Raw genomic sequence first — 23,729 nt, 5'->3', positions numbered from 1 at the left:
AGAGAGAGAGAGAGAGAGAGAGAGAGAGAGAGAGAGAGAGAGAGAGAGAGAGAGAGAGAGAGAGAGAGAGATGGATCTGTTATAACAACAGAAGATGAAAAAAGGCAACGTTGGATGGAACACTTCAGTAAGGTCATGAATAGGAGATATGAAGGGAATAATTTGATTGATATACCCGAAGCTGAGGAAGACCTTGATGTGCCCATAAATGAATTCAGTGTGTTTGAAGTCGAAGCTTTTCTTAAAAAACTCAAGAGATGGAAAGCCCCTGGATACGATGGAATAACTGCTGAGATGATATTGGCCGAATATGAAGTGGCCCCCAGAATACTTATAAGATTATTTTGTAGAATGTGACGTGAAGAGGCAAACTTTGATGAATAGGAGTTAGGAATAGAAAAAAAAACTGACTGATTGAAATAATTACAGAGGCATTCCACTTACGCCAGTTGTCATGAAAATATATATGCTCATTCTAAAGAGACTAGAGAGAAAGACTGATGAAAAGCTGAGAGATGAATAAGCAGAATTTAGAAAAGGTTGAAGTTGTATTGACCAAATTTTCATTTTAAGACATGTGGTACAGCAATGTGTAGAATATAGAAATCCACTTTTGATGGCATTTGTGGACTATAAAAAAAACCTTTGATAGTGTGCACCGGACAATTTTGAGGAGATTCCTGCGTTATTATGGAGTTCCTGTTAAATATGTATATTTGATTAAGTCTGTTCATGAGCATAGCAAGTGCAAAGTTAACGTTAATGGAGTCCTATCAAATGAATTTCCAGTGAACACAGGAGTACTCCAAGGGAATGTGTTGCCACCTATGTTGTTTATTCTCCTCATGGATTGTGTAATGCATAGAATAGCTGGGGATGGTGGAGGATTGAACTGGATTGGTAACGGGAAATTAGAGTACTGTATGCTGATGACGCTGTCCTTATTAACGGAACACCGCAGGACTTGCAAAGATTGCTTACCATAATGCATGAAATATCACATGAGATTGGGCTCAAGATAAATAGAAGAAAGACAGAGATGATGAGAACGTAATATGCAATGTAGATGAAATATCATTGGAAGGAGAAAGGATTAATGGGGTGGAATCATTTAAATATTTAGGAACTGATCTCTAATACAGGATCTTTAGAATATGAGCTTAATGAAAGATTGAAAAAAGCAAATCAGACAATGGCTAGGTTAAGTAAAATTTGGAAATCAAATTGCCTGAAATTACATATAAAAATCAGACTATATATCAGTTTAGTGAGATCAGTGTTACTCTAGGGACATTAGTCGTGGTATGACAATGAAACAATATCCAACAGATTTTCTAAATTTGAGAACAAAGCCCTCAGAAGAATATTGGGAGTTAAATGGCAGGACAGTATTAAAACGAAATTAAAAGAAAGATTACTCTAGTGCCATATGTGGACGAAATCATGTTGAGGGGTAGATGGAGATGGTTTGGGCATGCTCTTCGCACTACCCATGAGAGATTAGTCAACCAACCGTTCAATTGGGCTCCATAAGGCATTAGTAAAGTTGGAAGACCCAGGCCTACATGGTACTGATAATGAACTACATGTAACCGCAGAAAGTAGGGTCACGTTTTAGGTTTGTGGACAAGCGTTGTCTCTTCCATGGAGAAAGTCTAAGTTCAATACATTTAACGAAATCAAAAAAGATAATATTATAAACTACCCAACTGGAACATTGTTATTCTTATCAAGGTAATATTACGAGAGAGAGAGAGAGAGAGAGAGAGAGAGAGAGAGAGAGAGAGAGAGAGAGAGAGAGAGAGAGAGAGAGAGAGAGGGGTCATATGCGAGCGCCTAATTTAACGTAGTATCCATTTTCTAAAAAGTTATATTAAACAAAGAAAATGAATACTATCATTGTATAGGGGGACTAAGACATTAATTCTTTCTCCGTCTATATAGTAGTACCCGTGGAAGGGTAGTGCCACCGGCAAACCTTATGCGGCACACTGTAAGCATTTCTTAAGGATCTTTGCAGAACCCTTCAGCCTCTAGCTGTACCAACTTCTCTTAATTCTCTTGTCATCATAAAAATTCAAAATCAATCTATCCATATTTTTGCGTTTCTCACAGTTTCTCCAACACAGCAATAATATTTCATTCACTATTTCATCTCCCTGTCTATAACTCACTCTCCTAGAGTTACTCACTCAAACATTCATTCATAAAACGTCTAATCACAACCGCCCACCCTTATAACGCAAACCTGTAACCCATTCTTTTCTATTTAACAACCACACTACTGGCGAGATATTACATTCTTCACCACACAACACCAACACCACATTACAAGAAGCTTCTCTGTCCAGTACATTATTAACGTGTTTCAATGGCCTGGCGCTAGGCCCAGGGAGGTCATTCATTTCCGAAATATAACGGGAGGGGGGGGGGACGATCACTAATAAGGAATAAAAGATTATGGAATGAAGGAAAGGGTTAAAAATTGATTGATACAGTTAGGACTCCATAGAAAACACTTGATCCAGATCACTTTTTTCTCACACAAAACTACATTGCTCTTTCAGGATCAATCCTTCTGATACGCCTTGCATTCCTGCATATATTAAGCAACTTTCTGATCTTATCACTAAATTAACACTTCTATATGGCTTAAACAAACTCCCTTGTCACATTTCTCTCAATCAGATATACCTTACACAATATGGACAGTCACTAGTGCCTTTTTGTACTCCACACTTATACCTTCTCGCCTATTAACATCAGCAGTGCCTTTTACATCCGCCAAGATCTGCCTCTCTTATCTCCCCTACATTTAATAACTTCTAAAATGCCAACTGCATTCACGCTGTATTATTAGCATTATTATTACTAGCCAAGTTACAATCCTAGTTGGAAAAGCAGGGTGCTATAAGCCCTAGGGCTCCAACAAGGAGAATGCTAATTGAGGAAAGGAAATGAATAAACTACAAGAAACGAAACATATTAAATACTAAAATCTATATCTAGTCATTACATTTTCATTCTACATTTCCTTTTCTCATTACACTTCACTTTGACTCATGTTATTCCTCGAATGATTTTATTTCTCATTTGCACTGGAAATTCCTTTTATTTTATTCCATTGAAATTTTACTTTTAACAAATCTTTTGCTTTACCTTCATCCTTTCTATGACATTGAACACTAAATCATTCACTGATGCCACGTTAATCTCATCCTTGAGTTTTGCATTGACGTAATAAACTGTCTCTAGTTCTATACTCCTAACACCTTTCCTGATTAAATCTATTACGTTGCTTCTTCCAAATCATTCCTCTATAACAAAAGCTAACATTAAACCGAAAAAAAATCACAACTCTTCTCTCTATTAAATCCTTCAGTTTTCTAATCCACCTACTCTGTACCAAAGCAGCTCTTCTAGGAGAGGGACACCCTAAAATCAAACAATTGTTCTCTAGTCTTGGGTAGTGCCATAGCCTCTGAACCATGGTCTTTCACAGTCTTGGGTTAGAGTTCTCTTGCTTGAGGGTTCACTCATGCACACTATTCTATATGATTTCTCTTCCTCTTGTTTTGTTAAACTTTTTATAGTTTATATAGGAAAATTTTATTTCAATGTTGTTACTCTTCTCAAGATACTTTATTTTTCCTTGTTTCCTTTCCTCACTGGGCTATTTTCCCTGTTGGGGCCCCTGGGCTTATAGCATTTTGTTTTTCCAACTAGGGTTGTAACTTACATAATAATAATAATAATAATAATAATAATAATAATAATAATAATAATAATAATAATAATAACATACTTAAACAATTATTTTCACAGTAATTTTCTACCCACAAAGTGTAGATAGGTTTAGGAGTTAAACCCCAATGGCAGTATAGCCTAATCAAAATACCTACCGGTAAAAGAGTTGTAAAATAACACTGAAATACCAAAAACAAGTAAAAAAAATTCAACTCCATACAATTTAAATACTATTGTCATTAATAATACCAAAACAACAATAACACTGATTATTATTATTATTATAATTGTTATTACTTGCTAAGCTACAACCCTAGTTGGAAAAGCAGGATGCTATAATACCAGGGGCTCCATCAGGGAAAATAGCCCAGTGAGGAAAGGAAACAAGGAAAAATAAAATATTTTAAGAGCAGTAACAAGTTACAACATTAAAATAAATATTTCCTATATGAACTATGAAAAAAAATTAACAAAACAAAAGGAAGAGAAATAAGATAGAATAGTGTGCCCGAGTGTAACCTCAAGCAAGAGAACTCTAATCCAAGACAGTGGAAGACCATGGTAAAGAGGCTATGGCATTACCCAAGACTAGAGAACAATGGTTTGATTTTGGAGTGTACTTCTCATAGGAGATTTGCTTACCATAGCTAAAGAGTCTCTTCTACCCTTACCAAGAGGAAAGTGGCCACTGAACAATTACATTGCAGTAGTGAACCCCTTTGGTAAAGAAGAATTGTTTGGTAATCTCAGTGTTGTCAGGTGTATGAGGACAGAGGAGAATATATAAGGAATAGGCCAGACTATTCGGTGTCTGTGTAGGCAAAGGGAAACTGAACCGTAACCAAAGAGAAGGATACAATTTAGTACTGTCTGCCCAGTCAAAGGACCCCATAATTCTTTAGTGGTAGTATCACATTGGGTGGCTGGTGCTATGGCCAACCTACTACCTATAGTATTATCAATAATAATAATAATAATAATAATAATAATCGCCATCATCATCATAGTTAAGCTACAACCCGAGCTGGAATAGCAGGATGCTACAAGCCCTTAGGCTTCAACAGGGAAAGCAGGCTAGTGAGGAAAGGAAATAAGTAAACTATATATGAGGAGTAATGAATAAAAAATATAAAATATTTAAAGATCAGTAACAATTTTAGATTAGATCTGTCATAAACAAACTATGAAAAGAGACATGCCGACCTGTTCAACATCAACATAAAAGCATTTGCAACAAGTTTGAACTTCTGAAGTTTAAAGGTTACTCATTATTAGCAGAGGCTAAGGACAGTGACAGTGCCCTGGGAGGACAATACTCTAAAGACTGACCCTATAAGCCTATGATCAGCAACCCAGGTCCTCTCCAACAAGGTAGTACCAGGGAGGATCAGGCAATGGCTGCCGATGACTCTGCAGAGAGACCTATAGGTACCCCCCGAAACATCCCTCCATGGCTCACAAGGATGGTGAGGTTGCAACGACAAAAGGAACTAATGAGTTTGAGCAGGACTCGAATTCCCATCCAACATATCTCCAGGCAGGGACGTTTCCAGAAGGCTGACCACAACCCCTCTAATGCTAGATTAGGAAGATCATTCCACAATCTGATCACAGTTGGAATAGAATTTCTAGAATACTGCATAGTATTAATTCTTATGATGGAGAAGGCAAGACTATTAGAATTAACTGAATAAAGTACCTAGTACTATGCACAGGATGGTAAATTCTAGGAATAAATGAATAAAAAGGATAGCCAGAATTATGACAATTTGTATGCAGTATGCATTGGTAAATAACTGAATGACAGTGCCACCGAGTAATATCTTGATCAAAAATAAATTCAATAGACCACATTTTTTTTGTCAAACAAATCAAGATGACAGTCTGAAGCTGAAGACCAGACTGAAGAACAACACTTGAATAAAGGCAAAATGAAAGACTTAAAACACTTCTTCAGAATAGATTAATCACAGAAAATCTTGAGGGCATGAACCGCTGACCAGTGAGACAACAAGGAAACACCATGTTCCCTCAATTGGCTGCATCTAAAAATTAATAATAAACAGTGAATACTCAGGATATTGAAGTAATTGTAACAACTCTAATTCAATTCGTGTTTTATTGTTACAAATAACTGTTTACAAGCAATCTGTAAAAGATTTATTTTAATGTTGTTATTTTTCTTAAAATATTTCATTTTAACTGTTTATTACTTCTCTTGTAGTGTTTATTCCTTTATTTTCTTTCCTCACTGGGCTATTTTTTTTTCCTGTTGGAGCCTTAGGGCTCACGGTATCCTGCTTTTCCAGCTAGGGTTGTAGCTTGGCTTATAATAATAATAATAATAATAATAATAATAATAATAATAATAATAATAATAATAATAATATCAATATTAATAATAATAATATCAATAATAATAATAATAATAATATCAATAATAATAATAATAATAACAATAATAATAATAATAATAATAATAACAACAATAAGTCCTTTATTCAGTTAGGCAAGAGAAGGCACTCTTTAATATTTGTTTTTATTTTGTGGCTGATGATAAGACTAGATATTGTTTGGTAAAGGCAGAAGAAAAAAAATATTGGGCCTACTATCCCCCATTATCTCTGAAATAATCATAATACCTAACATATTTGGCAACCAACTCAACAATTCTTCCTGGAAAATGGTAAACATAAAAGTTATGGAATTTTCCCAACCAATTAAGAAGTTCCTATCTTTGAAATTGTTATAACCAATCACAGAAAGGAGGTGAGAACATCAATGATTGCAGCATGAATCCTCTACATAACAACCAACACTACTAGTAATCATCAATATTATTCATCATTAATTGCAAGGCTACAACCCTAGTTGGAAAAGCAGGATGCTATAAGCCCAAGGGCTCCAACAGAGAAAACAGCCCAGAGAGAAAGGAAATAAGGAAACTAACAAACCGCTAGAAAAGTATTGAACAATTAAAATATTCTACGAACAGTAACAATATACTGAATAAACTATAAAAAATTAAAAATACAATAGGAAGAGAAATAAGATAGAATGGCATGCCCGAGTGTACCCTCAAGCAAGAAAACTCTACCCATAAATTACATATTAACTACAAGCTTTTGCAAAATATCATAGAAAAATAAAAAATCCTTATGAAAACGACATCCAATTTTTTGTCGAAAAAAAAAAAATTAAGTCAGATCTAGATCTTGAAAATTACCCGAAATAAATCTGAGTAGGCCTACTAGTTGTAGCCAAAACAAAATATGATAAAAAAAAAATCACTGCATAACAGTGTACACAAGCGATGATTTTACAATTAATCCGAAATGTATTGCAAAAATAATTGACTTTCAACCGCTTATTTGGCCAAGTCAAGACTAAGTTATCAAAATTGTATTTTAAGTGATTATGGCTTATACATGTAAAAAAAAAATAATAATAAGAAATTATCACAATAATACCTTGAAGTCTGAAACAAATTATTGTAACGGTCTATAAATTTTTTCCCCAAAATTATAATAGCCAACATTAGAATAATATTCTATAATGAAGCCAAGGTGAATTATATGCTTAATAAACATTGTAATCAAACCACTGTCACGTAATACAATACGGAATTGTAGTCTTCTGTAAACTGTATGTAGCCTACTGTACTATGGGTAACATCAAAAATTTCACATGACTGGTAATAATAACACAGAGGCTACACATCTATACTTTTGTATTCACACAATACTGAAATAATAGTTGAATGTTCTGCTATAGGCCTAGTATTTTAACTTCCATTCAGACAAGAGGCTTTCGAAAACCCAACATTCTCTATGAAAAAAAATATAAATGCAATTAAATGTCACGATATTGTTGACCTTCTCATTGTAAAATCATGCTACTCCATTGTGAATTACTAATTACATTCAATTATTGCATAATATATGATAAAGTAACCACATTCAAATGATGCCATATTGTTTACATTCGATCAGCTGACCACCGTAGCCTAAACTTATTTCACTTTGCTCATTGCACATTTTGGGGGTAAAGCCTCTGCAATATTGCACGCTGGTACATACAACCATTGATTAGTAACGTTATCAAAGCTATTTAAAACGATACATTAAATTAATGAATGCCATTCCAACAGAATGCCAAGGTTAAGGTATATGGACATGACAACTACACATGATTTCAACAGCAACATGATAATTCATAGACATGTACTTACAACACAGATGTTCATATTCCTCGGATCTTCTTATTCTTCGATTAAACACGCAATATTCACTCGAAAATCGACACAAACACAAGAAAGACAAACAACGCGAGCAACTTCGGCTATGAGTCTTCTTCTACACATGGAATAGAGCAGTGTTGCCAGATCTGGGGATTTCTCCCTAGATTTGAGGTTTTTGGGTGTCGGATGAAGATATTGTAAAAATTTCTATGAAGAAACAAATGTGAGTAAACTTTTATATTGTTGCAATTAGTTTAATTGCACTTATATGTAGTATAGTGAGTAATTTCTATATTGGTGAAGCCTACATGATAAGAAGAAAATATATCTGGAAATGGGGATTTTTTGGGTTGTTTTGGGGATTTCTAGACCACATCTGGCAACACTGGCGGCCACGGAGCGGGAAACGAACAAATAATACAAGAGTGGAGTTTCCACCTACCTTTATTTAATACTTAGCAAGAGTCGTTTCTCATTCTTACTTAATTTGTTTTTGATAATTGTTGCTTTATACTGCAACATAATATATATATATATATATATATATATATATATATATATATATATATATATATATATATATATATATATATATATATATATATATATATATATATATATATATATATATATATATATATATTACAAAAATTAATACAAATATATTTCTGAAATTCTGAGCTCAAACAATAATAATGCTTTTACGAATGTTTGCAACTTTTGTTGCAAGATCTGGCACTACCAAAAAATTTATAGTAATTATCGCCTCTTGCATCGTGACTATAATCCAAATTGATTGAGAATTCATAATAATTTTCAGTGATACATTAATAATGTCAATGACACACTGAAAACCATTCACAGACAGCTCGTCGGAGTTTTGCAATAGGACAAAAGGAAAATGTAATTGACAAGGTTTGTGGTTAACTGTCCGGACTTATCTACGCTTTTTTTTTCAGAAAAGGCAATAGAACCAGCTGGGAGTGAAAATGGGGGATAAAATGGTATATAGGCCTATTATGCACATATCACCATGTCCCTATTGCCAGTAAGTTGAATCAATGTTTCTTTAATTATTATTTCTAGACTCTGCCTGACGTTCAAACTTGTACATTCCTTATGACGTTTTACATTAACATAATGAGTAGTCCACTTGCTCTTACAGACTTTAGTATTTCTTTTCAATTAGGATTACTTACTTACATCAAATATCATCTTATTTTGTGTGCTCATATCGGGGCACTCCTTAACTATCCCCAGTGGTGGCATTCCTATGATTATTATTTGTTTCACAATCTCCTCTCTTTATCTCTAGTGTACCCTATCCTTCACCTAGGCTCTTGTCATTGATACAATCTCCTGTATTATACATTCACATCAAATTCCTCTCATGTTAGGTACTATTCGAAATCAGTGTGAATCATGCAATAGGAGGAAGAACGTTTAGTTATGCTGCACCGAGACTCTTCAGCGACCTTCCACTCGATGTCAAGAATAGCACAAATGTAGCAGCTTTCAAGAAAAACCTGAAGACTTATCTTTTTAGGAAGTGTTATAATAGTGACCTGAAAACCATTAAGCCTGAATACAAATGCTAGCGAAATAACTGATAAGATACAGAGCAAAATATTAACTGGAAAGAAATTATTTTTTTCACACACCAAGGCCCGCCTGAACAGACTTTAGTGTCTGATGGAGGGCGAGAAATAAACCCGTAAAAGTAAAGTACCCTTCCTCTTGAATTCCCCCAACAATGATTGAATCTTTGAAGAGGACATCCTCCCGTTTTTATTAATTTCTAATCCAGTTCATCTACTCCTTTCAATGGAATCATAATTGAACATCTCCCTTCTATTAGAATTTTATCTGCTCACGTTATTTCAGAATTATCACAGAGACATCGCATGTCTTAATTTGCTGAAACTATTCATTCTAAATTAGGTGCATTATATGGAAACTGATATTCATTCGCTAGTGTATAGCACATAGCTCTCTTACGTAGACAACTTTATCTTATGCTCCCATTTCCACTAGAACTGAAACAAAGATTAAAGGCAATTTGCTTGATTAATTATCATAGCCAGACCATTAACCATCTCTCTCTCTCTCTCTCTCTCTCTCTCTCTCTCTCTCTCTCTCTCTCTCTCTCTCTCTCTCTCTCTCTCTCTCTCTCTCTCTCTTTAAAAATGCTGGCTGAATAATTAGATAGACATGAACACACAAGCACACCCCTTTTACCAAGTTTCTTGTAATTTTTATAGAAGATATTTATTTTTGTTAAAAGTGTATTATTTCAATCCCGGTGTTTTCACACTACCCTCTCGTATCCCAGTTAAATAATTGAAGTAAGAAGTTGTTTGAATAGTTCTTAATAATAATTACCCATTTTTGTTTTGAGTGTACTCAAGAGACCTTTGGATATTCAGTGTTTTTATATATTGCTGTCTGGGAGTTATAAAACTATCTCAGAGCTCGGGTATTAATATTTTCAAGTGTAACAGATTTAATGTAAAAACAAACAGGTTGTAAGGACAGAGAGACAAGCGTCACCAAGATCAACTGATCCTTTATTCGAATGTGCACGGGAGTATATTATAAGGTGCGGACGGAAAGGTAGGATGACGCTGGCGCCAAATCAGATTGAAGTGCCCGCCAAAATATATGTGTTTTCTTACACTTACAAATATATGAATTATGGGTTAACAGAAACATGTTATGAAATGATACATATGTTGAAATGTAGCTCTGGTAGAGCGGAATATATATACATGGGAAACCACAGTGTGGCGAAAAGAGAATTCAAATAAATAAGTAGTTTGTCGATTTTCTGGACGACGAAGGGATCGGTGTCCTTACAAGTACTCCCCCCCCCCCCAAGACATCGGACGGCGTAGAGGGCTGATGATCAATCTTCGTATCTTTTCGGGCGTCGGAGGGTTCCTCTTGTTTTTGAACGGAGGGGCGCGATGGCGGTCGGTGTAAGGATCTCTTCCTCTTGTCGTCGTTTGATGATTTTTCTTTCGTTGGGCGGCTTGTTTTGAGGCGGAACTCTGGATCTGCCAGGTCCGGCGGAGGCGGTGTCGCTTCCTTCGAGAAACGCTGGTTTCACGCAGTCTATTGAGACCCAGTCCTCTTGGCCATGGACGTCGAGAAGGAAGGCTTTCGTTGTCTTTTTAATTACCCGGTAGGGGCCTCGATAAGGTCTAGTCAGTGGTTGTCGATGAGCGTCGACACGGACGAAAACGTACCTGCAGTCATCCAGGCTCTTTGGCTTGAAGTGCTTGGTTCTGTCCTGGTAAGTTTTGAGACACGGCCTGAACTTCCTGGCGATGTCCCTTAGGTGATCCAGCTGCGTGTCGTCGGTTGATGAGGGAAAGAATTCGCCAGGAACTGCGAGCGCTTCCCCGTAAACCTTTTCGGCGGGCGAAGGTTCGCCGTCTGCGCGAGGGGCGGTGCGAAGGCCGAGGAGTACCCAAGGAAGTCGGGATTTACAGTCCCCATCGGTGCAGCTCACCATCAGGGACGCCTTGAGGGCGCGGTGAGTTCTTTCGACCATGCCGTTTGCCGCGGGGTTGTATGCCGTGGTGCTGTGGAGTGTCGTCCCCATCAGGTTCGCCAAAGCGAGCCATATTTCTGAGAGGAAAGCAGGGCCTCTGTCTGTCGTGATGTCGTCAGGAACGCCAAACCTGCTCACCCAGCTTGACAGGAGGGCTTCGGCGCACGCTTGAGTCGTAGCTTCGGTCATCGGCGATGCCTCCAACCACCTCGTGGAGCGATCGATGATCGTAAGCAGGTAGCGAGTAGATCCAGAAGGGGGCAATGGTCCCACGACGTCGATGTGTATATGACCAAAACGTCTTTTTGGCTGGGGAAAATCGCCTACCCCCGATTTGGTGTGACGGCTGACCTTGCTTGACTGGCAGTTGATGCATGACTTCGCCCATTCCCGGGCGTCCTTTTTTATCCCTGGCCAGACAAACTTTTCAGACAGAAGGCGAGCGGTGGTGCGTCCTGAGGGGTGTGAAAGTCCATGGATGATATCAAATATTTTCCTTCTGCAGGAGGCTGGTATCCAGGGACGTGGGCGGCCCGTGCTGGTGTCGCAAAGAATAGTTACTCCTGCTGGTCCGAGGGGAATCGCACTTATCTTGAGCGCGGATGGCCCCGTCAGGTGATCCTGTGCTTCTGTCGGTGCGTTGTTCGGTTGCGAGATTGGCGTAGTCGATTCCCAGGTGGGTCGCGTCAATTTCAATCCTTGAAAGGGCGTCCGCGACTGGGTTTTTCTTTCCTGGGACGTAACGTATGGTGCACCCGAGTTCGGCGATTGATGCGAGATGACGTTGTTGTCGGGAGGACCATGCGTCCGTCGATTTCCTGAAGGCATGTACGAGGGGTTGATGGTCCGTCGCGATTGTGAAGGGAGTACCCTCCAAGATGTGCCTGAAGTGGCGGACGGCGAGGTAGACGGCGAGGAGTTCCCTATCGAAGGTGCTGTATCTTGTTTCGGCGGGTTTCAATTTCTTGCTGAAGAATGCCAGCGGTCGAGGAGAACCATCAACGAGTTGCTCCAGCACAGCCCCACAGGCGACGTTGCTGGCGTCGGTCGTTAGTCGCAGGGGCGCGTTGTCGTCAAAATGAGCCAGGGTGGTGGCATTTGCAAGGGCATCCTTCGTCTGGGCGAATGCCGGTGTGGCGGGATGTCAACAAAAACAACCCCCACACCCTTAATCACTCTACTTCCAAAATATCCCACAATACAAACTTTCCCCTTACTTTACTTCAAACTGGACTGTTGCTCGAAGGGAAAAACAAACAAAACATAACCTTAAAACTATATTTACTGCAACAAAAAAAAAACAAAAATCACACATCATTAAACAAACTTAACACAAAAACAGACAGAAATAGCACTTTTATATTTATATATTATAGCTGTGTGTGTGGGTACACAGAACTCACCAATAATCGAAAAAAAAATAGTATCCTTTACATAAACCCAACACCGTCAGTCCACATACAGTACCGAAAAACACTTACCCACACACAGTACCGAAAAACACTTACCCACACACAGTACCGAAAAACACTTACCCACACACTAAAATAAATAACTTAATATTGAACCCAATCGTATACCACAACCCAGAAATAAATCACATCTAACACCAACATAAGCGAGAACGCCAAAATATTAAATATATAAGTTGTGTGGTAACCGTAGTCCACAGACTCCACACACTGGCAACAATCCTTGTAGCCAATTGCCACAACTTCCAGGCAAACAATAACTAGAGTCAATTCGACTGTCCATTCACATTATCGGTGTTCATCATCATTATGTCATCATCATCATCATCATAAGGAATAAATCTATTTCCAGCCGGGTCGTCAACGCTCAAATTCTCTATTTATATAAATATCCGCAGTCTAACTATGTTCATTGTACGGTCCAGGTCGTCATCATCAAGCTATTCATGCAAAGCACACGGCTGGCAAACACCACCTTCCAGGCCAAACTAAACCTCCAAGGAGTCTAAAGGAGCCTAAAGGAGGAATTACGGCCTGCAATAAAAAAGAAAAAAAAACGCTTACGAAAACTCCTAACTAACTAAACTATCGTACTATAATCAAAGATAAATAATAAACTTTCTATCACTCATGAACGCGCCTAACAAAAATAAATAAAAACGGTACTTACTCAGAATATAAAAAAACACTAAACAGCCGGCTTTCGAAGAACAAAAAAAAAAAACAACCGACTCCTTCCACAGTCCGAGATCCAATGCTTTCGCCCAAGACATTCATCACCACCCTATCCTAGCTAAAAAAAATGTAAACAAACAACCTCAAATATACCAACAATCTTTCCAACTTCAAACAATCATTCGCTAATTACCCTTTTTCTTCGGGGCGCACCGCGGACACACAAACGCACATACACACATATTCTCTCGCGCACGCGCGATCTAGCAAAACTAAAGCAAATTAAATTCTCTCTCTCTCTCTCTCTCTGACAAAACTAAAGCAAATAAACTCTTTCTTTCTTTCTTTCTCTCTCTCTCTCTCTCTCTCTCTCTCTCTCTCTCTCTCTCTCTCTCTCTCTCTCTCTCTCTCTCTCTCTCGCTCACAAAACTAAGCAAATAAACACTTTCTCTCTCTTGCGGTTTGACAAAACTTAAGTAAATAAACACTCTCACTCACTCACTCACTCTCTCTCTCTCTCTCTCTCTAATGACAAAGCTAAAGCAAATAAAATGTCTCGATTTAACAATACTAAAACAACTCTCTCTCTCTCTCTCTCTGTGACAAAACTAAAGCCAATACTGTAAACACTTTCTCTCTCTCTCTCTCTCTCTCTCTCTCTCTCTCTCTCTCTGACAAAACTTAAATAAACACACTCACACACTCACTCTCTCTCTCTCTCTCTCTCTCTCTCTCTCTCTCTCTCTCTCTCTCTCTCTCTCTCTCTCTTGATTTGGCAAACAAAAAATAAATTAAAATAAAATTAATCCTCCACACCGGTTGCTGGGGCAAACCCCACTCGAGTTTTTTTGCTTTTCCTTTCAGGACGTCGTCGAGGGGTGACAGGGTTTGTGCGATGTTGGGGATGAAGCGCCTGTAGTAATTGACCATCCCTAGGAACTCCTGAAGTTGGCGGATGGACGTAGGTATCGGGAACTTTCAGATGGCGTCGACCTTCGTTGTCATGGGTTTTACCCCGCACGAGGATACGCGGTGACCAAGGAAATCCACTCCTTCCGCACCGAACGTGCATTTGTCGAAACGTACGACCAGGCCGTTCTCCTGTAGGCGTTTGAGGACGGTGCGGACGTGCCTCCGGTGTTCCTCCTTGGTTTTCGAGAATATCAGGATGTCGTCGACGTAGCAGACGCAGAAAGGTAGGTCACCCAAAATGCTATCCATTAGTCGTTGGAAGGTCGCCCCCCGCGTTGCGTAGACCGAAGGTTGAGTATGCGAAGGTGTAGGATCCAAACGGCGTTACAATGGCAGTCTTCGGGATGTCTTCCGGAAATACGGGGACCTGGAAGTAAGACTTGAGGAGGTCCATCTTGGTAAAATACTTCGCGCCGTGCAACGTGTTCGTTAAGTCCTGCATGTTGGGCAGCGGGTAGTGATCGGGCGTTGTGATGAGGTTGAGGCGCCTGTAGTCGCCGCAAAGTCTCCAGGACCCGTCCGGCTTTTTTACCATGTGTAGGGGCGATGCCCAGGGGCTCGATGCTTTCTTACAGATACCCATGCGTTCCATGTCCTCAAAGGCGCGTTTGGAATCCTTCAGTTTCTGGGGCGGTAGGAGGCGGAATTTGGCGTGAGTAGGAGGTCCTGTCGTTGTGATGTGGTGGTAGATCCCATGCTTGGACGGGGAACCTGGCGAGTGTCGGAGCTCGGGCTTGAAAACCTCGGGAAATTCTTGTAGGAGGTCGGCGTAGGGGTGCGTCGTTACGGCGGATACGGACATTGTTGCAGGGCCGTGTTCTAGGGCGCGGGACTGGCAGGTTCCCGTGTCGATGAGACGTTTGTTAGCGACATCGACGAGGAGTTCGTGGTGGGCGAGGAAATCCGCACCGAGGAGGGGGCGATTGACGTCGGCGATGGCGAAGGGCCACGAATACGAACAGCCCATGATAGATATCTTGAGGGTCCTAATCTCATAACACCGTATGGGAGATCCGTTGGCGGCGATGAGTGAGGGAGCATTTTTGTCGGGACCACAGTCTAGGTCGGACTTGGAAGGTGGGAACGTTGACTGCGTTGCGCCGGTGTCCACCATGAGTCTACGGTTGGAAATGGTATCGAGGATATAGAAACCATTCTTGTTTTGGTTATCTGCGGCTGTGATGGTGGCAGGTGGATGCTTCTGGCGTCGTCTTCTAGGGAAACTGCATGGTGCTCTACATTTCTTGGCGTCGCTGCCGAACTGTTGGTGGTAGAAGCACCATGCTGGGTTAGTCCTAGGGTACGGTCGTGTTGGTTGCGGTGGTTTCTTTCTTGATAGAACGTTGATCTCGTCGTCCTCAGGGGCCGTTGCCGAGGAGTCTATGGAAGAGCAGCTGCTGAAGGAGGAGAACGAAGGCGGTGTTGACGATGATGCTCCGAGGCGAGATGCTTTGGAGGCCTCGTGGAGCTTCTGAGCCTTCGACAGGAGTTCGTTCATCGGGAGCGTGTCGGCGTCTGTCAATCGGGCCCTTACGTCCTGTGGTAGGCGTCGAAGAAAGATCTCGCGAGATAAGCTAATCTCACGTCGTCAGCCGTTGCTGTCTGTTTCGGGGAGCAAAAGCAGGCCGGTTAACTCGTCCCACGCCTCACCAGGAGAGGTGTCACCCATAGGCTTGCCGGCGAGGTCCAGAACTTTCTGTGCCCTTGCTGAGACGGAGAGGGAGTAGATACCGATGAGTTTCGTTCTCAAGTCGTCGTATGAAACTTGGCCGGCCTGGGCGTCGAGCCATGGGGAAATCTTGTCGAATACCTCTTCAGGTATGGAGGTGAGAATGATGTCAGCCTTGGCGCAGGAGTCGCTGAGTCTAGCGACACGGAAGAGTACGTCTGCTCTCAGGAACCAGGAAGCGGTGTTGTGTTGAGAAAAGGGCGGCAGTTTGACTTTGGGCGTGGAGGCGAGGCCATTAGGTGCGATGGGCGTGTTGCTTCCTGCATCGTGGCCAGACGACGAGTCGGCGAAGAGGTGAGAAGTTGATATGTCGGTTAAGCTCATCCTACTGCCTTACATGCACCGAAGTGTGGGAGAACCAAAGGCAGGCTCATGCCTAAGGTAATGGAGTATAGAGAAGGTAGCACGGCCGTAATAAGTCCCTTAATGGCAAAGCCAAAACCGCTGATGCTACTTTCAACTCCGGGGTCACCAGTTGTAAGGACAGAGAGACAAGCGTCACCAAGATCAACTGATACTTTATTCGAATGTACACGGGAGTATATTACAAGGTGCGGACGGAAAGGTAGGATGACGCTGGTGCCAAATCAGATTGAAGTGCCCGCCAAAATATATGTGTTTTCTTACACTTACAAATATATGAATTATGGGTTAACAGAAACATGTTATGAAACGATACATATGTTGAAATGTAGCTCTGGTAGAGCGGAATATATATACATGGGAAACCACAGTGTGGCGAAAAGAGAATTCAAATAAATAAGTAGTTTGTCGATTTTCTGGACGACGAAGGGATCGGTGTCCTTACAAGGTGAGTTTGGAACTCGAGAGGTTGTGTAGCTTGCCAGCCGTAATATATATATTATATTTTAGTTTCCATACACGGGACTATAATATATATATATATATATATATATATATATATATATATAATATATATATATATATATATATATATATATATATATATATATATATATATATATATATATAACCAATCAACTTGCCCATGTTAGAATGTTAATTTTATAATGGTGTCATGTTAAATCTATCAATTTTCTTTGATTTTATTTCTCTATACAAATGTTTATTGTAATTATTAATTGGATTTTACTATAGAATTGTGTACTTCAGTATTCAATAATGAAATGCTTTAAGGCTATTTTTTGAAATTGATAAATTTTAGCACGACTGGTGTGTATACAAACAAACTTCGGAGTTTAAGCGACCGAATCCCGGATTGTACCGCTACCGGCCTTCAACTACCACAAACTATAAAATCGCCTTTTTAAAGAGCCAACCTTGTCTTATTCACTTGTAATGTCTTATCTAAAGCCCACCCAGACTCTTCTGAGTCTTAATCGAAAGGTAATGAAGGCTGCCAGTTCCAGGAGTGTTCGTAATTTCTCCACAACACTACAACTCCACGTAAGTTGTCTTGTTTCTTACTTAATTCGTGTATATCGAGTGGTAGTTTATTGTAGTACAATTACAAATATTGTACTACAATAAGGTAAAAACATAAAATTTACATAAAAAACAGCATTCATTGGAAAATTTGTCTATCTCTGAGAATAAGGGAGCGGTTGTAAGGTAAGGTAAGGTAAAAACAAAATTTACACAAAAAACATCATTCCTTGGAAAATTTGCCTATCTCTGAGAATAAGGGAGCTGTTGTAAGAGTCTGTACCGAAATTTAATCCTTATTTTTTCTTTAAACAAACCTTATCCAACCAGCATAACGTAACCTACCCTCTCTTATTCGTACCTAACTATTGAAGTACATATTCACTAAGTTAGGCAGTGATAGGATATGAGATACTGTGCTGATATTCCCCAGTCCGTAGAAACTCCAAACTTTAGGCATTTCTTATCCAGCCTGAATTCTGGGTAAATTTGCATTAGTTGCCAATAATTCCCTGTGGATCACAGAATGGTTTTCTGGCATATTTTCATGTGTTTTGAACGAATCTGATGATGATTATCGGCGCAAATCCATAGTTGTAGAGTTAGGTATCCACTGCCTCAACTCCACAACCTATGGATTTCTGAGAAAAATTATCGTCCAATTTTTTCAAAACGTGAAAATATGCCATGAAAACAATTCTGGGTATTATTACAGTTTCATCCATTATGGAAAATCTATTATAATAATATATTTCCCGAGTAAAGCAAGTCTTTTGTAGTATTTCTGTAAAATATTATCTGTCGCAAATGCCTAGTTCTTTATATATCGACGATCAAACTCACGCTACTCATGTCTTCCTCCCAGATTTTTTCTAAGTCTGTTGTTATTGTTGGAATGTTGACTGTGTCTTGTATTTGCTTAAATGAGCCCTGTAACCACTATAATCCACTGACAAACTAGTCCACTATGAAGTCTTACACGTTTGGCCAATCACAGCGCCTGTCCACTATGACGTCATACATGTTTGGCCAATCACAGCGCGACAATACAACAGCGCGAAAATACATTATCTTCCCAGGCATTTCATTTCGTTCTTAGACATGGAGACCATAGAAAGCACGTCATCTCATGTTGCACAAGAAGTTGAAATTCCATCTTCTTGTCCTGACTGTTTCCTAACTTACAATGAATTTGTTGAAAAACTAGTGCATTTGTGCCAGAGACATAATTTAATTTTACAAAATAAAAATTGTCCTGCATGTCAAGGAACCTTCCCAACGGCTTCACGTTTTCCTCAAAGCAGCAGCACATCTTTATGAACCAACAGTTTAAGGTAAGCTTCATTAATTTATAGAGTATATTATAATGGTGATAGTATAACGATGTATACAGCAGTACCATCACTTTGGATTTGGTTTGATGGATGTGTTAGGTAGTGGCTGTAAGGGGGGGGGGGGGGCGAGGCTAGGCCTAGGTAGGGGTACAGGGCCCTAGGTTAGGTGGTTGTATTAGGTTCGGTAGTGTCCCGAAAATCACTGTGGCCTTAAGGGGGGGGTCGCAGGTGGGGTGGAGCCCCCCCCCCCCCCCCCCCCCCCCCCCCCCCCCGGTAGGCCTAGGTAGGGATACAGGTGGGTTTTCTTAGGTTCAGTAGTGCCCTGAAAATCACTGTGGCCTTAAGGGGGGGTCGAAGGCCCCCCCCCCCCCGTAGGGCTAGATAGGGGTATAGGGGGAGGGGTGGTGGAAGGATAAGTATTCATTTATTGCAAATATCATTTGACGCCCCCCCCCACCCAAAACCCCGGTTCCCACCTGGTGTCCCCCATAATTGTTGGGATGAAGTAGGGTCTTTCTGCATTCTGGAACAACTTGTTGTTTTAACTCCAATTACATAGTAAATCTCTAAATCGGATGGTTTGCGGTCAAAATAAACATTAAATTCGTTGGAACTACACTATTTCTGATGCAACAAATATATTTTTATTGCAGTTTCCCCATAATGGATGAAACTGTAAATTTACCCAATTCTGTTATCTAATATTACGAAAGTGAAAACTCATTGACAACCATCGACAGTGTTCACAACTTACGACATACCGACACAAAAAGACAATGTTCGAACGCATGGTTCTCTGAGGACTTCGCCTTAATTTTTTCATATTTAATAAATAGCTAACCTAACCACACCTAAACTAGCTTAACCTAGTAAGAAAACTGGTCACCAACCTAACCTGGGGGCCAAGCCCCTGGAACTCCCCCCCTCCCGTTGCAGATCACATGAAATAAAAATGAACAATCTAAAGTAGAGCTGTACTGGTAGCACACTGTTCAAACACTTTCAGATTTGAATTTGGCTTCTATACCCCATATTATGTACGGTACTTGTGATTGTAGGCATACGCAATTCCTCTACTGAAGAGAGCGTGCTTCTTTTGGAGTGTTACTTGGGTTGTTTGAAACTATCCTACTACAGACATTTGACAGATATGTTTGAGCTCCTAAAAGGTCTAGTCATGCAGCATTGCAGGATTTGGTGTCCCTCATATGAGTGTCGCAGGGCACTTTAGCACCAGCTGGACATGGATGAAGTGCCCAGTTGGTGTTTCTTCTAGCTTTGTGAGTCTTCTGAGGACTGAAGCACCTGCAGTAATTGTGAGCCTCTGCCATCTTGAGGAAAACTTCATAGTCTAGCCTTGTTTTGTCCATATCTGCATGGATCACCTGTTGGTGAATTCTAAAACAAAGATAGTGTCAGAGTTTCAGACCATCTTTGCCTTGGTACTTTTAGGATGTTTCCCACAGACTCCTTGGCCTCTTTTCTCGTGTCCTTTGGTGGCTACTCAGTTGTACAGTATTGTAATTCTCCCAGCTCCCGCATGAGACAAGTATGCATCTTGTCTAAGGTAACACGTTCAGCATTAGTCTCAAAGAAGTGTGGAATGACCTGCCTTTCTACCTTTTCTTGATCTTTTGAGGTTGATGAAGCTGGTGGTCGGATGACTGATGTTGGCTAGTTATGCATTTTAGTGTCTTTCTACCAGACTACGCTCGGCTCAGAAGCAATGCCTCCATCCTCCTTACAAGGGAAGGATGTGTTGTCTCCCCTTCACATTAGTCATGATTTCTGGTCCGATACTTCCGATATCTCCCTTGTTGAGAAATAGGTGTTCTGTTTCCTAGTACAGTACTAGCTTCCTTTAAAGTTGGTACTAGCCTTGCCATAACAGCTTCTACATCTCTGTTATTTGATGTTAGGAGGTTTTTGAAGTCATCTTTCTCACTCCCGTACAGGACCAGGAAGGATGACTTTAACAGGGAAGAAAAGAAACATATATTTTGCAACAGAAGTAATATCGTGAAGTATCTATTCAAGAGATATATAATTCTGTCTTGACCTAATTGGGTAAAGCATTTTATTTTTCCTCTTAGATTGTCACAAATTGGGCTTTCATGAGGAAGATCCAAGCTATTAGAGAGTGGAAAAATAGTCTCTATATTTGATTATGGTTTTAAAGCGGGTAAATATTTCGTTGTAGTATGTAATCTTAAAGAGGTTTAGGGTAACATATTTGCAGTACTGTATATTTTCAAGTAATAGTTTTGACCAAAGATACAACCCTTTCCCTATGTACCCTATTTTCAAGTAAAGCACTGATGCATAACCTATACTCGATACATTTACATGGGTTATGCTTCTTGTGTTATTTATTATATGATTTCATGTTTCTGATATTATTTTTTTACAGAATGTGGATGCCAGGCGGTATATACCCCGTCGTGCAGTCTTGTATGTCCCTGGAAGTGATGAAAGAAAATTGAAAAAAATTCCTAGTTTGTCTGCGGATTGCATAGTTATGGACTGTGAAGATGGCGTTGCACTATCTAAGAAGGTACAGTACGTATATTTATTTATGCTTGTTGTGTATTATGATGATATCACTTGTACACCTGTTTAAAATTTTTGTAAAGTTTCTATACAAACCCACTGTTTTACTCTATCCAAACCTTTCAAATCACAAAGTCAGATTTCTGGTTAGAATATAATTTTGATGTTTATTTGTATGTGCTATAAGCCCATAGATTTGCCATAATAGGCAAGAGGTTTGAAGCTTTATTGAGGTGATCTCCTTAAAGTTCTCATATAAGGGAGATGATTATTCCCTTTAAGGGAAAGTCGTCAGTTCTGGAAGACCTGCTTCTTTGGTTCAAGATGCCTTAATAAGAAGTTTGTTGAGTCTGGTTTCATTAATTTTCCCTCATCCTTTGATTCCCGGGAAAGAATTGAGGATCTCTTATTTTGAAGTTTTTCACCTTGAACATGAGGTAATAAAGTGAAGTAGTTAATGTAGGTTGTCCAGGAAGCTCTACAATCTCTTCATTTTTGTCAAGAAGGCAAGAGGAAGAAGGAGGCCTCTTAATGAGCTGTCTTTTCATTTGAGGTGTATTCCAGATATTAATGATGTCCAATTTTTTTGTTTTGTTTTCTGTTTTGATTGAAAATTTTACTGTATTACCATAAAAAATTTGAAGAATATGTGATTCTAGGTACCAAGACTTTACTCTCTGGACCACATTGAATATTCCTTCAGATGACTCTTAACCTTTTGTCTTTTTATTTTGTTATCTTCCTATTACTCTTCAAATACTCAAGAAATGGAGCCTGATGCAATATGAGCTCTTATCTGAAAGGTCTTTCCAAGGTGGCATCTGTACAGAGGGAGGATCATGGCACTGACAAAGAAGCGACTGATAAAAGATTCGGATAAGTTTCCTTGACAATGGGGGTAACTGGGTACAGTTTTCTTTTTAATAAGTTCAAAATAATTACTTCGTATGATAACGATAATACTAGCCATGAAAAGGTCTTTTGACACAGTGAGACCATCTCAGTTAAGGACAAACTTTCAGTAGCTGTCTTGATGATTATTGATTGTGTAGTTTATATGTTTTGTTATGTGTCATCCTTTTAGAAAATGGTTCCTAAGGGGAGTCTGTGGTCTCTAAATGCTACTAATTTGTTTTGGCTTTGTCCACAGGAAAAGGTCTTGACAAAGAGAATTTTTAAGATATTTATTGACACAAGGAATTGGTCAACTAACTTCAGAAGGCTTACCTGAAAGTTTTTCATTGGAATGGATTTCTTCCGGCACAAATACAAACCATCCTCCAGTACGTAGGATAGAATAACAACCAAGGTGGAGGATACAGCAATTAAACTTTTATAACGAGGTGTAAACAGGTGGCCGGTAGTTACCGACCAGGAGCTGCCTGCCCACGGAGCACTCACTTTGATAGAACCTATCAGTGAGGATAAATGTTCGTCTACTGGCAGGAGAATTTTTGGCAAACTTAATTTTCATTTGTTCAATAACTGGAAGGATGAGCCATCAAAATTTAGTAAGGGTTAACTGCCCATTCTGCTAGTTAGCGGGGTTAGGGGGGTGTATCTTGCTATCGCTCCCATTCACACACTTTGCTTTTGGTTCAGATGGAGAACGGTAGTTGCCGTTCTTCATCCTTGCCAAGTTATTTTTGGACTGCCATTAATGCTTTTTGTTTGTGCTTTCTCATGATTAGTGTGTGTTTGTGTTGACTTCTGCTGACCATGCGTACCTGCCCTGGACTTGAAGGCCGGCCCTGCAGTACATTCATGTCGCCCGTGGGAACCGATTGTCACACTCTTTGTTTCGCCTGCAGAGGTCAACGGTGTTATAGCGAAAATAAGTGTAGTGAGTGTCGGGAGTGGTCTGCCTCCCAGTGGGAAAGATTTGGGCGCCGGCAGAAGTAGTAGTCAAAGCGGGATATTTTTCTTTCGAAGGTTTCTTCAAAGGGGAAAAAACCCTAGGCTGCTTCTTCCGCTTCCCGACCTTCCTCCGAAGCTCCTACTCGTTTGGCCTCTTCCGAGAGACCGCCGAGTAGTGGCATAGGCCCTT

The 23,729-nt window shown here is 39.8% G+C and overlaps 1 protein-coding gene across 3 annotated transcripts in view; it reads left to right on the top strand.

The window, feature by feature from the left end:
• Positions 1-17,596: 17,596 nt before the first annotated feature.
• LOC137658845 (citramalyl-CoA lyase, mitochondrial-like) overlaps positions 17,597-23,729 on the top strand; it is a 214,161-nt gene continuing 208,028 nt past the window's right edge. For all 3 annotated transcript variants that reach the window (XM_068393938.1, XM_068393939.1, XM_068393940.1), the window contains exons 1-2: positions 17,597-17,819; positions 21,543-21,686. In XM_068393938.1, the coding sequence (XP_068250039.1) occupies positions 17,712-17,819; positions 21,543-21,686 (252 nt within the window). In that variant the 5' untranslated portion in view covers positions 17,597-17,711. The remainder of the gene's footprint in view (positions 17,820-21,542; positions 21,687-23,729) is intronic.

The sequence above is a fragment of the Palaemon carinicauda genome, chromosome 19, assembly GCF_036898095.1.
Source record: "Palaemon carinicauda isolate YSFRI2023 chromosome 19, ASM3689809v2, whole genome shotgun sequence".
NCBI lineage: Eukaryota > Metazoa > Arthropoda > Malacostraca > Decapoda > Palaemonidae > Palaemon > Palaemon carinicauda.
This window is presented reverse-complemented; position numbering and strand designations above follow the sequence as displayed.